Source organism: Carettochelys insculpta, chromosome 25, assembly GCF_033958435.1.
Source record: "Carettochelys insculpta isolate YL-2023 chromosome 25, ASM3395843v1, whole genome shotgun sequence".
Lineage (NCBI taxonomy): Eukaryota > Metazoa > Chordata > Testudines > Carettochelyidae > Carettochelys > Carettochelys insculpta.
The window spans coordinates 4,685,983-4,700,861 of record NC_134161.1 but is presented as its reverse complement, the minus strand read 5'-3'; the positions used below and the strand labels follow the sequence as shown (position 1 = coordinate 4,700,861).

Here is a 14,879-nt window from a genome sequence, read left to right as displayed (position 1 = left end):
TCATTCCATTTTATTATGGTATGAAAGGCTTGTTGAGAGGTGCAAACAAATACTTTCCTATCTGTTCTTGTAAAATGGGACGCCCAAGTATGTGTGTTTGTACAAACAAAATGTTGCTCTCCTCCCCTGGAATTTCCAGGTGGGTACCACGAGTGGTATTACTTATCTCATGGGAAGAGTCATATTTTTTGCCTGTGCTTTTTTAGACAATTGAGATGCTTTTTATTAGGGTTGCAAGGAATGCAAGGCTGAATGCCATATATAGTTGCCACTGAAAAATGATAACACACCCTTTTAGCACCCTGAGAATCTATATTTACTAGCACAGCATACTGGGTGTGTATTGGGACCCTTGGCTCTCTGGTTCTGGAGAGCTAGTGGTGGGCAGAAAGGGAAGAGCAAGGTAAGAGATGGTATACTAAACAGCACAAAAGGAAAATATTCAACATTTTTAATACTTCGAGCCAAAATGTGCCTTGATTTACATTTCATTTGACCCAGCTGATGTCCAAGAGATTGAACTGGTGCAAATTACAGCAGGTTTTTAATATTGTGTGTATATGCTAAAGCCAGTTGCTCTGTCCATTTTGGAGAGTTTGAGTAACAGACAGAGGTGTCACATGGCTAGACTTTTATATTGGGTCTGAAAGCTATTTTAATGCCCAGTGTGACTGTTGGCCCCAACTATTGTGCGAGGGGTGCCATGTGAGTCGTCAAATGAAAGCTGATGATGCCCTGAATCCATGTATGCTACTTGTGTGTCTGTACCATGTATGTATGTAAAGGTATTGATTTCTAGCTCTGCAGTTGTGTGAGAAATGTTTCAGTGCTGAGGTTCACAATGGGAGCTGGGGCTCCACCGCAGCCAGGACAGTAGACTGAGCAAAGTCCCAGACAGCTAACACCCATTTTGTGATGGTGGGGTTTTCCTCCTGGGACTGCAATGAATGGAAGCTCTGCACAGCGACCTACCTGGTCAGGTGGTAAGCCAAGACCTATGGAGGAGAATGGAATTTTCCCTCTGCATATGAAAAGCTAGAAGATGGGCCCTGGCAGGTACTTTCTTTGTTCTTCAGTCCTCATGAGTTAAGCCTGTCTGGACTCAGGGCCCATCTCTCAGAGGGATGATGTAGATTTAGCAGTGCCCACCTTGGATTTTTCGTCTTGTGGTCTCCAAGGGTCCGTGCTCAGCATGTGGACCCCAGCAGGCCGGATCTACAGTGCTCCAATAACTGAATCTAGGTAACCTGAAATGAACTTTCAGAGATTCTCCAGAATCAGCAAATAACGTTGCTGGCTTGCATCAGTCGTTATGACTGATGCACGTAAATTATTGCTTTAACAATTCTTCTCGCCAACCCGGTTTGTTCTTTTTTGTAATAAACCCTTAGATATTAGATCTAAGGATCTGGCTTTTGCATGGTTGTTCGGGTAAGTATATATTGACTGGGGTCTGGGGCTGGACCCTTTGGGGTCTGGAAGAATCTGTGTGTTGTTTGGTGAAACAGGCTTAAGAGCTTCTCACCTTAAGTTGGGGGTTGTTGGTCTGGGCTGGTATAGCAGCTGAGAAGTCTGTGGGTTTCCTTTTGTGGCTTCTGGCTGGCCAGTGGGACTGGCAGTGGTGCTGTGGTGGCTGATTGGATTTGCCGTGGTAAGAAGGAGATCCCAGTCCGGCGGTGTAAGTGGCCTGTGGTTCTAAGCAAAGTTACCCTGGACTGATTTCTCTAGCTGTGTCCAGAAATCCTGTCCTTTTACAGTCAGTACCTGAGCATTGTCTTTCCCTGAAGTGATAGCTGTGAAATGAATACTCCTACATACCAGTCAAGTAGTGTAAGGGCTCTTTGGCTGATGAAATAAAGATGCTAATCCATTTGAATGCTTTTCTACAAATTCTATTTTAATTGCTGTACAAGGATTTTATGGTACGTGATGTACAACACAGATGTCTTCTTTTTTTTCTTTTCCCCCAGAGGAGAATCAACGTTTGTTGTTAACTCACCCAGATGTGAATGTGCAGCTTCCCTTGCTGCTATCATGTGATGTGCCTGAGATCCAGAAGGAGAGCTTGGCATTGCTGTCTCTGTACTCTCAGACTGAGAATGGAAGAAATCTGCTGGTCAGGCACCAGAACTTAACCAAGTACGGTATTCTGCTAGAATCTACAAACAGTTGTATATTTGCAGTTCACAGCTGAAAGGTAACATACAACAAGGAACACACACTTAGCCTTGTCACTCAGGCAGTTGAAATTTGTGGCACAAATCAGCTAGATTACAATTACTGGATTCCTGGACAAAATTTCCAACACTATTCTCTTCAGGTCATCCAAATCCATGAGGGGACCATTTCAGTATCCACAACTTATCTGGGAGAAAATAAATTCTAGTCCAAAGAGTGTCCAGAAGCTAAATTCTCCTCATGGGTGGAGAGAGCAAGAGAGACCTTTTCAAGCCAAAAGGAATCACTAAAGTGGCACCATGTGCCCTTCCACTCCACAGCTCCACCACTGCTTGAAACCTGGGTCTGCTACTGGTTCCCATGGTCAGATTTCATACTAAGTTGCTTAATGAGCATAGTGCCAAATACAAGGTGACTGCTGCAGTGAGGTTAGAGAGGATTTTGGCCTACTGAAGCTCTGACTTGAAAAGTTAGCAGCACAGAGCATCTGATGAATTTGAAAACAGTGGTTGAAAGTCAGTTCCCTTTGATGGTCATTGTGTGTGACCTCTGTCAGATGAATATGGAAATGTCATCTCACTTCATGTGATAGAACCCACCAGCAGAGGGTGGCAATAATTGGCACAATTGATACCTGACTCAACTTTGGAGGCTGGAGACTGACTGCTTAACTCCACTCTTCCCTAAATGTGTGCCCCACCCAGCCACCCCCAATCAAGGATGAGGCACAATGACAGAGAAGCATGTACCCCAGCTGTCTACCTGTCTTAGGTGCTTGTGTGGTCTGAGCATCTCGCAATTTTTAATGCATTCATCTTCACTGTACCCTCATGAAGCAAGTGCCCCTGCTGTATATGGGAAACAGACGCACCAAAAAAAGTGACTTGTCTGAGGTCACTCGGGAATTCTGCTGCTGAGCAGGGGATTTAAACCCATGTCTCTTGAGTTCCTTTGCCCACTGGCTAATGATCTATCCACAGGACAGCAGAGGGCCTTAGGCACCTTTCACCAGTGCTAAGCACACAGACTTACACCAAACAAGGTCATGGATTCCCCCAAGTCATGCCTGATTTCTTCCGCTTGTCATCAGAACTGTCTCTGGACAGTTTCTGAGATGACAGCCCCAGCTGACCAAAACATTAAAACAAAGGTAACAGCAATGGTGGGGCATGCAACCTGTTTCAACTTAGATAGTTAGGAGCACGGGGAAAGGCATCCTAATTTTCTGCTGTACATGGCAAATTTCACATTCAAGCATGTTTTCACAATTGAATAAAAAAGGGCTTATTACTGGCAATATTTAGATAACCTCAGAAAAGGTTATTAAGTACTGTTGCATGAGATGTGCTCTGAGGTTAACAGAACAAAGCAGGAGAAATGTAGCACTTTAAAGACTCACAAAATGATTTATTCGGTGATGAGCTTTCATGGGACCGACCCACTTCATCAGATCAGATGAAGTGGGTCGGTCCCACGAAAGCTCATCACCGAATAAATCATTTTGTTAGTCTTATAGATGTTACATTTTACTGTTTTGTTTTGTTGGAGTACAGACTAACACAGTGACCTCTCTGTTACTTTTCTAAGGTTACATTCAAATGTGTGCACGTCTGTCTCTTCTTTGTGAGCTTATGAAGTTATCCTTGAATGTCCTGAGTTTCAAGTTGAACATGTCATCATCCACTAACTAAAATTTATGATTGTTCAGAGGGTTGCAATGATTCACTGAATGGAAAGAAAAACCACAGTCTGTTACTTCTATGCTAACTGTACCATTACTTCTACAATTAAATGGGAAACAAATTTTAATGGGCTAGTTTAAATGAAGTAGCTGGAAATAATTGAGCAGAAAAGATTAAATAGATGTACATGATTTAGTAAAATATGTACAACATTAATCTGGAGATACTTTCAACAAAAAGAAAGATTAAAGAGATGACCAGTGTCTGAGGGAAAGTTCAGATGCCTTTGTTATAATTTATTATTTTATTTATTAATGCCAGTTAATTTCACATGGTCTAAAATGTCATGAGAACTCTGTGTCTGCTTTTGAAGATGGAGCCTGAGCCTGATTTGTCAAAAAAAAAAAGAGTCAGATGTGCAAAGTGCACAGGTGCAGCTGATTCTTATAGGTGTTGTATATCTAAAACTGCAACTGAATTCACTGAGAGCTGCAAATGCAAGGATATGGATCACTTGTAGGTGTAAAGCAGTGTAGATGGTGGATTCTCTGTAATTTGAAGTCTTTAAATCAGGAAATGAAGACTTCAGTAACTCAGCCAGAGGTTAGCGGTCTGATACAGCAATGGGTGGGTGAGGTTCTGTTGCCTGCCATGTTCAGACCATGGGTGTGCAAAGTGGGGGAGCACCATTTTGTAAGGGGAGTGCAATGCAATCAGCTACCTCCCCACGCCCTGCAGCTTCCGATGCCCCTCGAGCCCTCCATTTTTCTCCCTTGTGGCTTCCTTCACTGCCAAGGGAACGCACCCTTTCCCGCACTGCTTGGCCAATCAGAATGTTCAGAGGTCCCTGCAGCCCATGTCACGCTAATCCCCGAGAGTCCCCTGAAATGCCCGTCTGGAGCAAGTGCTGCCTGTGGGGATTGCAGGGCTGGCTTCGCCTCAGTGCCACCACTGCTCGTCAACACTGCACAGCTCAGGGTCACCACCTCCCTGCTGTCCTTGCCGTGCACAGTTTGCCATGGAGATGCAGCTGAGCCCCCTGGGTCCTCCCTTTGAGACATCCCCTGAGGACTGCTCCCCCTTTGGGGCACCCCTTAGGTCACTCACATACCCTCCTGGGGTCCTCCCTCTGAGTGCCCCTTGCCCTTTGGGGCATCCTCTGACCCACCCTCAGCACTCCCTTCTTAAGGATCACACCCTCTTCCTGAGTGCCCCCCATGCATCCCTTCTTGTGGTCCTCCCACAGGCTCGGGGGCCTAGCTAACGGAAGGGCTGAAAAGTGGGGTCTGACGTAACAAGTTTGTTCACTCCTGGTCTAGGTCAGGCGTGTGCAAAGTGGGGGGCAGACCCCCTCGGGGGGTGTGAAATTTCATATGGGGGGCACAGCACAATCCACTCACCCATCTCATTACAAACATTGAAATGTGTTGCTGTTTTTATGTCTGTTTTCACATTTAGATGCTGATGAATAACATTTTTACCTTCTACATATTTATTGTCTTACTTGTGCCCAAAGAGGTTTTTTTTTTCACATGACCATCATCAAAATTTCCATCGGTTTGGATGACATTCGGCAGGTTGGGGGGGAAGGGGAGCTGCTAATTGCAGGGACGAAAAGTGCGGCCCGACGTAAAAAGTCTGCCCACCCCTGGTCTAGATGTTCATTATGGTCCCTCTAAGTGACAAAGATTTAATCTCACTCAAAATCAAGGGATTTAAGCTCCTAAATCAGTTAAGTGCTTTGAGAACTTTACAGCAGAGTCTCAGCTTCAAGCTTCATGTCCTGATTTAAAGACTTCCTTGATTTAATAGTGCTATGTTGATTAAAATCAACTGAGGGCTTGGTCCTAAATCTCACTACAAGTCTGTGGGACTTTGATTCCTAAATCAGTTTAGTGCTCTTGTAAGTGTTACCCTGATGTATGTTTATATAATCTGTCTGACATGAGCATTGCTAACTTTTTTTCCAGGTGGCTGCAGATGCTGATTGCATTCGTCAGTGTTATGGACGACAGGGCTAGCTGTGCCATGAATCTACTATCTAATTTAATTAAGGAGGAAAAGTAACTAGTACTACTTAAATCACTTGCTTTCTTACAGATGTGAGGTCATTTGATTAGCGCCAGAACATACAACACTAAGGCAGACAAGAACAACTTGCAGAATACTGTTTCCATGTGTCTAATAGGCCAAAGAGCCATTTAATGCTTGTACTACTTAATAAAAGGCCTCAGCAAAAACTGAAGGACTTTTTTTTTTGCACCTTGGACATTTTAAAGAGAGTAACCTGATGTTTTTCACTCACACCAGTGTCACTGCATTGAAGCTGCACAAGTGTAGGTGAAGGCAGACATCTTAGCTCTTACATAGTAGGAAAGTCGTTATGCAAAATTAAAAAAGGAGGATGTTGGGAAAACCAAGGGCATTTGGTTTTGTGTCAAGTTACATTCATATTGTTATCAGAGGGTTATCCAAGTTAGTCCATATCTTCAAAAGCAACAAGAAGACCTGTGGCACATGATAGACTAATGGATATTTTAAAGCATAAGCTTTCATGGGCGAAGACCCATAGCAGCTCTTTGCCCACAAAAGTTTATGCTCCAAAATATCTGTTAGTCTATAAAGTGCCACAGGTTTTCTTCTTGCTTTATTCATATTGTTGTTCTGAATCATTTCCAGTTGGATTAAGATTTTAGCCAGCATTTTTGTTGCTACGAGGTGTGATTTTTCTGTGTGATAATTTTTGTCTAGATCCACAACTGGTTGATTATAATACATTGCTTTGCCAACAGGTTCAAAATCCAATGTCGTATCAAACTTTCAACAGGTGTTTTGCCTCTGTTCACACAATTGTTGGTAAGAAAGAGCCTAGATTTTCCATATTTTGCATGAAAAGTAATGTTTGCATAATTTCTGGCCTAATGGTTCCTTTTAGCTTTGGGACTGATTGTTCACAGTTGGAATTCACATGACTGTTTAGTCCTAGCAATGTAAGAATTGCCATGCTGAATCATCTCAGGATTCTACCAGTCCAGTAGCCACAAGAAATCCCACAACTGCTTGCTGAAGGGCAACCTGCCCGTAGGGAAAGTTTCCTCCTAATATAGAGGGTGTGTTATTCTCTGAAGCAGGAGAACCACTTTACAAAACTCCTGAGATGAAATCCTGGCTCTGATGAGACCAGTAGCAAAACTTCCAATGACTTCACTGGGGCTAAGATTTCACCCAGTGTTGGTTTTCTCCCCTCCTGCAATCCTTTTTGTGACTTTGGATACACTTGTCAATAACAAGTTCACTGTTTCCCAGATGCAAGTGTCTCATTGACTGATTGCATTCATACTTGTTTCCTGTTTAGGGAGGTTCCAATCTGAAGACCCCTTTAGGTTACAAATTAAACAAGTTTGATGGTTTGATCTTTTCTGCAACCATCATTTATTCACATTTCCAATCCATAGTCCTTTTCAGTACCATTGACTGGACTCTTGTTGGAATAGCACAGATGCTTCAGGGTGGGTAGGGATGAGTTGCAGTAGAAACAAGTGGCTATAGTTAGAAGGAAAAGCTCCTCCCTCCACTGTTTGAAATGAGTGACCAGAAAACAGAACAGTGGTTGGGATTCACCTGTTTCTTGTTTCCCTTTGAAAGTGTATTAACTGTCACTGTGCCTTGATCTGTCATGTTATTTGGGTGGGACCGTTGGAGGGAGGATCTTCTTCTATCATTCTGAAGTTAGGGGACAGAGATACAAGCGCTAATTCCCCACTGGTGTAAATTTTCAAAACAGTATGCAGGAATATAGGGGATATAGCCCAGTCAAGGTAATTTGTCAAGTATGTTGCACCTTTGTGGTTTATATGAGAGGAGTAGTTATAGTGCTCCTGTTTTCACAGCTCAAGCATCAGGAACAACAATGACAAAGGAGCAGCCTGCCTTTATTACGGTCTCAACATTGTTGTTCTGAATGTTCTTTCTCTCTACTTTGATTTTTTTCAAGAAAACCGCCAAACAGGTGAACCAGTCAGCCCTTGCCCAGTGCATTGGTGTCATGGGTGACCTGTGTGCTGATGTAGTCATCCGACTCCAGATGTCTGAAAACCAAGAATGCTGGCAGGCCTGTTTAAAGCTTATGGTAATTAACTCAATTAATACTGCTAGATATCCAGTGTATCCTCCAGAGATCTCAGAGCTTCTGACAATCACTGATCTGTAGGCACATGTGAGGTGGGCTGAGGACAGGCATAGTTTTGAATCAGATATTGAATCTTGAACCAGATGCTTAATAGTCTGTTCTTTTCCATGAAGGATGACTGTTGCTCCACTGACAACTTGGCAGGATACCTCGAGTGTTTGTTCACACTGCTGGGCCTGATGATGAACTTATCCCTGGAATCAAATTTGGTCATTCAGGTATGGCATGCAAGGTGTACTGATTGCTTTACCACTTCCCTGGAGCCTCTGCACTGCAGGGAGAGTTCTGAACCATTTTTTCTCTATGATTTCTGTGTATGGACCTTATCTGGTGCCTACTGAAAGTAAAGGAAGTCTTTGCAATCACAGAACATTCAGTAGACTAGGAAGCTGTAAGGGGGAGAACTATTTTGGTCATGCTCCTGGTGAATATTGAGAACTTTTCCATCGGCATTGGGAAGAGTATTTAATTACACCCTTACAGATCAGGAATATCTGTTTAAAAGTGGCTATTGCGACAGAAGGCTTGGAAGTAAACCTGGGGGCTCAGGAGCTAGCCGTCGCACTGTTTATACTTTGTTCTACCAAGTCTCTTGGTCTCTAATCATTTTTCAGATGAGGTAAATTCGACAATATGAAGAGAGCTCTGGGATCCTTTTTGATTGCTTTCTTTTTTTAGCATAAACATTCACTATATCTTTAATATTCTTTGGCTGAAAGTACAGTGTAAATTTCATCTCTCTAGCCAGACCAGTGAAATCTGAATGATGCACATGAATTTCTTTCTACTTAGGAAGTATCGTATTCGATTTTATGATCTTAACTCTATTGTGTGAGTAGAAATCTGGGGCCTGATCAAAAGCTCATCGAAGCCAAAACTGCCTGTCCTCTAACGATCAAGGGGGAGAGTTTCGACTTCACAGCTGACAATTAAGCACCAAGCTGCTTTTTGTGCCTATGGGAATATCCCTTGAAAGCTTCTCTGGCATGTGATTGTCTTCTTAAAGCCTCTTCTAATTAAACCTGGATTGTGATCCTTTAGATCTGGATTTCTAAAGCTGCTTATTGTTTCAGGAGCATGCTGTGGATGTTAGCAGGAGGTGTTTGCCTCTGCTTGGCAGCAAAGATGGACGGATTGTGACAGTAAGTGGATACCTGTGAGCTAAGGGCAGAGTGCACTGAGTTTGCAGTTTCAGGCTCTGAATTTACAATTGAATTCTGTAGGCCAAGCTGTTGCACCTGTGTAGATTTAGCTCTGTGGCTCCATTCGGGACAATCTCTACAGCAGGGACCAAGGGTGTAATGCTACTAAAGCCATGATTCTTTTCAGTATGTTGTTGATCTCGAACACAAAGGAATGGTATCATGGAATCATAGATTACTACAACTGGAAGGGGCCTCGAGAGCTCATCGAATCTGGTACCCTGCTTTGCTTTGCTGTGTTTCAGTTGTTTATTTTGATGTAAGAGCTCTCTGTGTTTGTGAATAGAACAACTTTTCTGGGATATTTTTAACAGTATATTACAGTGAGGGGCAACCTATGGCCGGCTGCATGCGGCCCATTGTGGTTCTATGTGTGGCCTATGAGGCATTTTGTTTAGCCTTGCCCACACACAGAGATGCAAGAGTCCACTGGGTGCAGTCTGCATAGTATTTTCCTACTGGCATTACTGAAGTGACACTCACATAAAGCAAGAGCACATGAAATGAAGTGCCTGCTGATTGCACACAATCCTGAAAGAGCCATGGGCTTCCTCTGCATCTAATCCAGTCTGCACCATCACATCCCCTTTCACGTATGTGTGTAACTCCTGTTAATACCAGCTCTTCTAAGCAAGCTGGCAGGAGCTTATGTGGTCTCAGGCAGGAATCATCTCTCTTCTGACTGAACTATGAGCCATACTGATCTGTTTTACATACCGCTACTGTGATTCAAGGATAGTTCTACTGCACTGCTTTTAACTGGTATCTCTTCTCATAGTCCAAGCTGCACAGACTCCTGCTAAAGCTTGGACTTGCCTCTCCCTAGATTTAGTCATTAGAAACTTTGCTGAGCTGGGTCTCTACTAGATATTAAAAAGAGCAACATGCTAATGCTATCTAGGATGGGCTGTAGTTGCAGAAGATGCCTTGGGATGTTCCCTGGTGAGCTGATCATGCTACTGACATCCTCCTCCTTGCTCTCTGGAGCTCCCCCACTATCCTGTCGTGCTGGGCCAGCACCTCTGGTCTCCCCAGCCAAGGCACAGACCTGGAGTTCCACCTCCCTGCAGAGCAATGCAGACCCTGCTTTACTTCAGCTCTGGGAGGATCCAGTTCTAGGGCAGAGCACCCTGGAAAGCAAGCCCCAAAAGAGATCAAAACCTAAAAGATATCCATCTCCACACAAGTTTTGCACAGAAGGACTCCTCAGGTAAGCCACTTCTATCAATGAAAGGGTATACCTTTCCAGGTAATAATTACTTACCCTGAGACTGATTATAAACAGAAGAGTTTTTATTAAGCAAATACAGTAGGAGTAAGTGGTTATAAATAAAAACAGAACAAAATGAGTTACCAAAAAAACAAGCTATGCATTCTCCTTTTATTTGAAACTTCCCTAAGGGAAACTTCCCTAAGTCTGCACTAGCTCCCTACTTCAAAGGGCAGATGGTAAGTAGGGTGTTGGGAGCTCATTAATGAAGCGCTGCGGTGCACATGCAGCACTTCATTAAGCAACCCCTCCCCCCACAACCCCGCGGCAACTTAGAAGTGTGAAACTTCGAAGTGCCGGCTCGCATCTAGCCCCGGCTCACCCGCCGGCACTTCAAAGTTTAACACTTTTAAGTTGCCGCAGGGTTGGGATGGGGGGGAATTTGCTTAATGAAGTGCTTCATATGCACCGCAGCACTTCATTAATAAACTCCCAACACCCTACTTGCCATGCTCCCTTTGAAGTAGGGAGCTAGTGTAGACAAGCTCTAAGAGATTTATGGCATACCAATTCTTACCCTAAAGAGCTGTTCTCATGTCAGGTGAAATCTTCAAACCACGTCAGTCCTCTTTGATTTGGGTCTGCAGCCGTTTATAGTTGTTTGTTTCTTCTTAGGGTATGCCAGGGAGACTCCAGAGTAGGCTGAGGACAAAAATTGATAGCTTCCCATTGCTTAAATAGACTCCCCCAAAGTGTGGGGAAACTTTTGTTCTACCATTGCCTTCTCAAGGAAAAACACTGGATTAAAATGGCTTTAGTACCAGGTGGAATGGTCACGTTTTTCTCACACCAACCACCTTTTAGACTTATAGGATGAACAAGGCTATTTACAAGTTGTTAAGCTGACCACCCACTCTCTCGTTAGGGATCACTCAATTGTTAGGGTTGAGGCACCAGTGATAGCCCTCTTTAGCACATTTAAAATAATAAACAGACACAGACTCTGTATTTTGAACTTCATGTACAAGAATGATAAATGCACAAAAGTAGAATATACAGATTCAGCAGGTTATAATGTTAGAAATATAGGTTACAAGAAGTATTTTGTCCAAAGCATCTCAGAGTTATGCGCATTCATATTCATGGCGGGGTGAGTCTGTCGCGCTATCATTCTGTGATAGCATGTCCTTAAGGATACATTTTTTCTTGCCCCTTTAATTACTACTTTGGTTTTACCCAGCTACCTGCACAAATGAAGAACTTGGTTAATCATTACCTTTGTATTATTTTCTTTTTATTAAGAGAGCCGTTGGGCTACTAAGTCACATCTTGCCAGTGAGCTCCACGGCAGTAGAAGAGGCAGTGAAAGGAGGTGTGGTGAAGAGAATGCTTAGATTTTTGAAGGTAATTTACTTCACTGATTCCACTTCATAGCATTCCTACAGATTGAGGATTTTCCCCTCGGACTGAAGGAGGCACACCCAATTATATTTCTTGCCTGTTCTTTTTTTCGCCTGTTTCTTCACCAACATTTGTAAAAATGTATAGTGTACATAGAGGAATATTACAGGATTGGCTGAAAACATAAAAAGCAAAGCACTGTCTGATATAAATCAGATGGGTCCATATTCCTAACTGAACACTCATAAAAGTGTCCTTATCCAGTACCCAGAAGCTTCAAAGATAAAATAAATTATTTGCAAGTCTATCAGGCAACTATCCAGTCTCCATTCAAATCCTTTCAAAAGACTCACTTATTTGGTGATGTTAGTAGAGCACTGCCAGCTGAGAAATTTAAGCAGGTAGGGACTTGAGATGATGCCTCTGGACAGATCCTGAAACAGATTTGTGCACGCAGCTAGTATATACAAAAATATACACACATGCTGCCTTTTCCATGTTCCACTCATCTGCTGTTTTCCTTGCCTCCAATCTGTAATTGTGCATGTGGGGACACAGCTGCCTTTGCTCAGAAGTATCTAACAGTGTAGTATCAGGGAGGTAGCCATGTTAGTCTGTATCTTCGAGAACAACAAGAAGTCCTGTGGCACCTTGTAGACTAACAGAGATTTTGGAGCATAAGCGTTAGCTGGCAAAGACCCGCTTGTGATGCATCTGAAGAAGCGGGTCTGTGCCCAGGAAAGTTTATGCTCCAAAATATCTGTTAGTCTATAAGGTGCCACAGGACTTCTTGTTATTTCTAATAGTGTAGTGTGTAGTATCTAATAGATCAGAGCCCTGGTCTGTTTCGGACTCTAGGCATTACTGTAATAGGACTAAAAAGTGACATGGTAAAGTACACCAGATCCAACTTTTCTAATTTTCATGGTAATGAAGGAGTTAATTCCCAGTTTTAAAATGAGTCCAACACCAGAGCTTTGGCTTTGCTATTGTATTTGTGTGTTTCATGCTTTTGGCACTCTAGATTCTATATTCTTAGATATCGCGTAATGTGCCTCGTCAGAGCTTTTAATTTCAAAAGTCACTTGCAAAACAAACCAAAACAAAAAATATCCAGTGGGATGGTGAGTCAATGGAAGAGACACTAGCTTTTCATCTCTGAAGAGATTTAAGATTGCAGTGCTCACAGAGCAGAGAGAACAAATGAGCTTCATACATGGACGGATAAAGAAAGACCTTTGCTGTGTAGTAAATCTAGCCCTTTGATGGATTTATTCCCTGATCAGCTATTTTTATGACAATGCCCCTTTAATATAAATTTGCATAGCAGATTTATTCCTGCGGGTGTACATAGTCCTATTAAAGGTCAGATTATTCTAGCGTGAGAGTTTGAGTCACTGAAAGTCCATGTCTGTGCATAGTTATGAGCTGGTGGGTTTAAAGAGAGCTGGTGATGATAAATAGCAGCACCCCCTAAAAAGGGTCTTTGGATTCTGTACTTTGCAATGCTTTTTCTGTTCTTGCAAAAGTTGTTGTGTCTGTACAGTAAATTATATATGTATTTTTTTTTAAAATCCAGGCTGGTGGACAGACCACATCCATTTACGCTATAAAAACTCTTGCTGTCTGTACTCAAAGCAACAACCAGGCTCGAGAGGAGGTGGTGAAATTCGATAAAAGTAAGTGGCAATTAATTTGTTAGCCAAAGATTGAGTGCCAAGGTTTATTCCAAGGTTACCATCACGGGAGCCCTCTTTCCTCGAGAATGGAGCCAAGTGTTAATTCTGGTTAAAATCCTGCAAGGATGTCACAATGTTTACAGAACCATGGGCCATTTGACTTCTTGGCTTAGTGCTTCATTCGTCTGCCAGCCAATTCAATTGGAAATGTGCACAGTGAATAACAAATGTAGGATACGTAGACTGCACTTAGAGAGTAAAATGGCTCAATTTGCAGATCCCCAGACCTGGAGAAATATATTGAACAATATTTCACTGGAATGAATCTAGTCAGTAGTGTACTAGAAAAGGCTACAGAAATAGGTTCAGACTTGCCATTGTGGGTAGCTGAGGAAAGATATTTACAGGCATGGAAAAAGTAGATTCACTTTTCAAGCTGGCATGCAACTCCAGCTCCCTTGGTCTGCAAGTTTGGAAGGCTGGTCTGAGTAAAATAATGGTGGAGGGCAGAGGGAGAGTATTTGTACCTTTGCGTATTTCTGAGTCGCCATTGCTTGAGTATGTAGTGTTATGGTCGCGTGCGACACCACTGTCCAAAACATTTTAAAATTTAGCTTTAGTTCACCCCTCTCTGTAGGACCTTAGAATCCCTGTGTTTTACCTAGATGGTTGAACCAGGCCAGAACCTTTCAGATCACCTGGTCCAATTACCTATGTCATTACTGGATTATCTGTGGAAATCTGCCTCTGTTATTTCTGGAGGTTGCCAATGTTGCAGTTGAGATTCTCCTTCTGACTGGTTAATTCTAATCTCAGATATGCCTCCCTGCACTGTCAAAGATGCAAAATGTTTTGTCTTCCTCTTTCCTCTTCTTTGGCTCTGCACCTCACTTTGATCCCTGCTAAAGTGAATTATCCCTTTCCTTCCTGTCAAATGAGCATGCTTCTCTCTGTGGGTATCTTTGTAGTATTTTTGTCTTGCTCCTTTTAACTATGTAAATTAAGCTCACTGTAGTTTTTTGTGCATCATGATAATAACAACAGCCAAGCTGCCTGGAGCAGCCTTCACTCTTAAATTTCTAAACACGGTACAAAAGTTGGCAGGTACTTATTATCCATCATGTACAGATGGAGAAACTAAGCTGAGAGGGGTCAAGAGAATTGGGCAATGTCACCTACCTACTCAAAGGGAAAGATGACAGTAGAACCAAGATCCCCTGACTAATCCACTGGCCCAAACAACCTGGAAGGAATAGACCTGCTTCTGCTTTTCTTTCTCTGGTAACATCAGATGCAGAACTAAGTAAAACTTTGGCCCTGTGGCTGAGTGCGTTAGAG

At 42.8% G+C, this 14,879-nt stretch overlaps 1 protein-coding gene across 2 annotated transcripts in view; it reads left to right on the top strand.

Annotated features, from left to right (window-relative positions):
- The window catches only part of TTC12 (tetratricopeptide repeat domain 12), a 134,335-nt gene that overhangs the window by 22,438 nt on the left and 97,018 nt on the right, over positions 1-14,879 (top strand). For both annotated transcript variants that reach the window (XM_074976964.1, XM_074976963.1), the window contains 8 exons: positions 1,971-2,139; positions 5,831-5,923; positions 6,653-6,716; positions 7,855-7,989; positions 8,163-8,267; positions 9,123-9,191; positions 11,764-11,865; positions 13,442-13,541. In XM_074976964.1, coding sequence (XP_074833065.1) covers positions 1,971-2,139; positions 5,831-5,923; positions 6,653-6,716; positions 7,855-7,989; positions 8,163-8,267; positions 9,123-9,191; positions 11,764-11,865; positions 13,442-13,541 — 837 coding nt within the window. The remainder of the gene's footprint in view (positions 1-1,970; positions 2,140-5,830; positions 5,924-6,652; positions 6,717-7,854; positions 7,990-8,162; positions 8,268-9,122; positions 9,192-11,763; positions 11,866-13,441; positions 13,542-14,879) is intronic.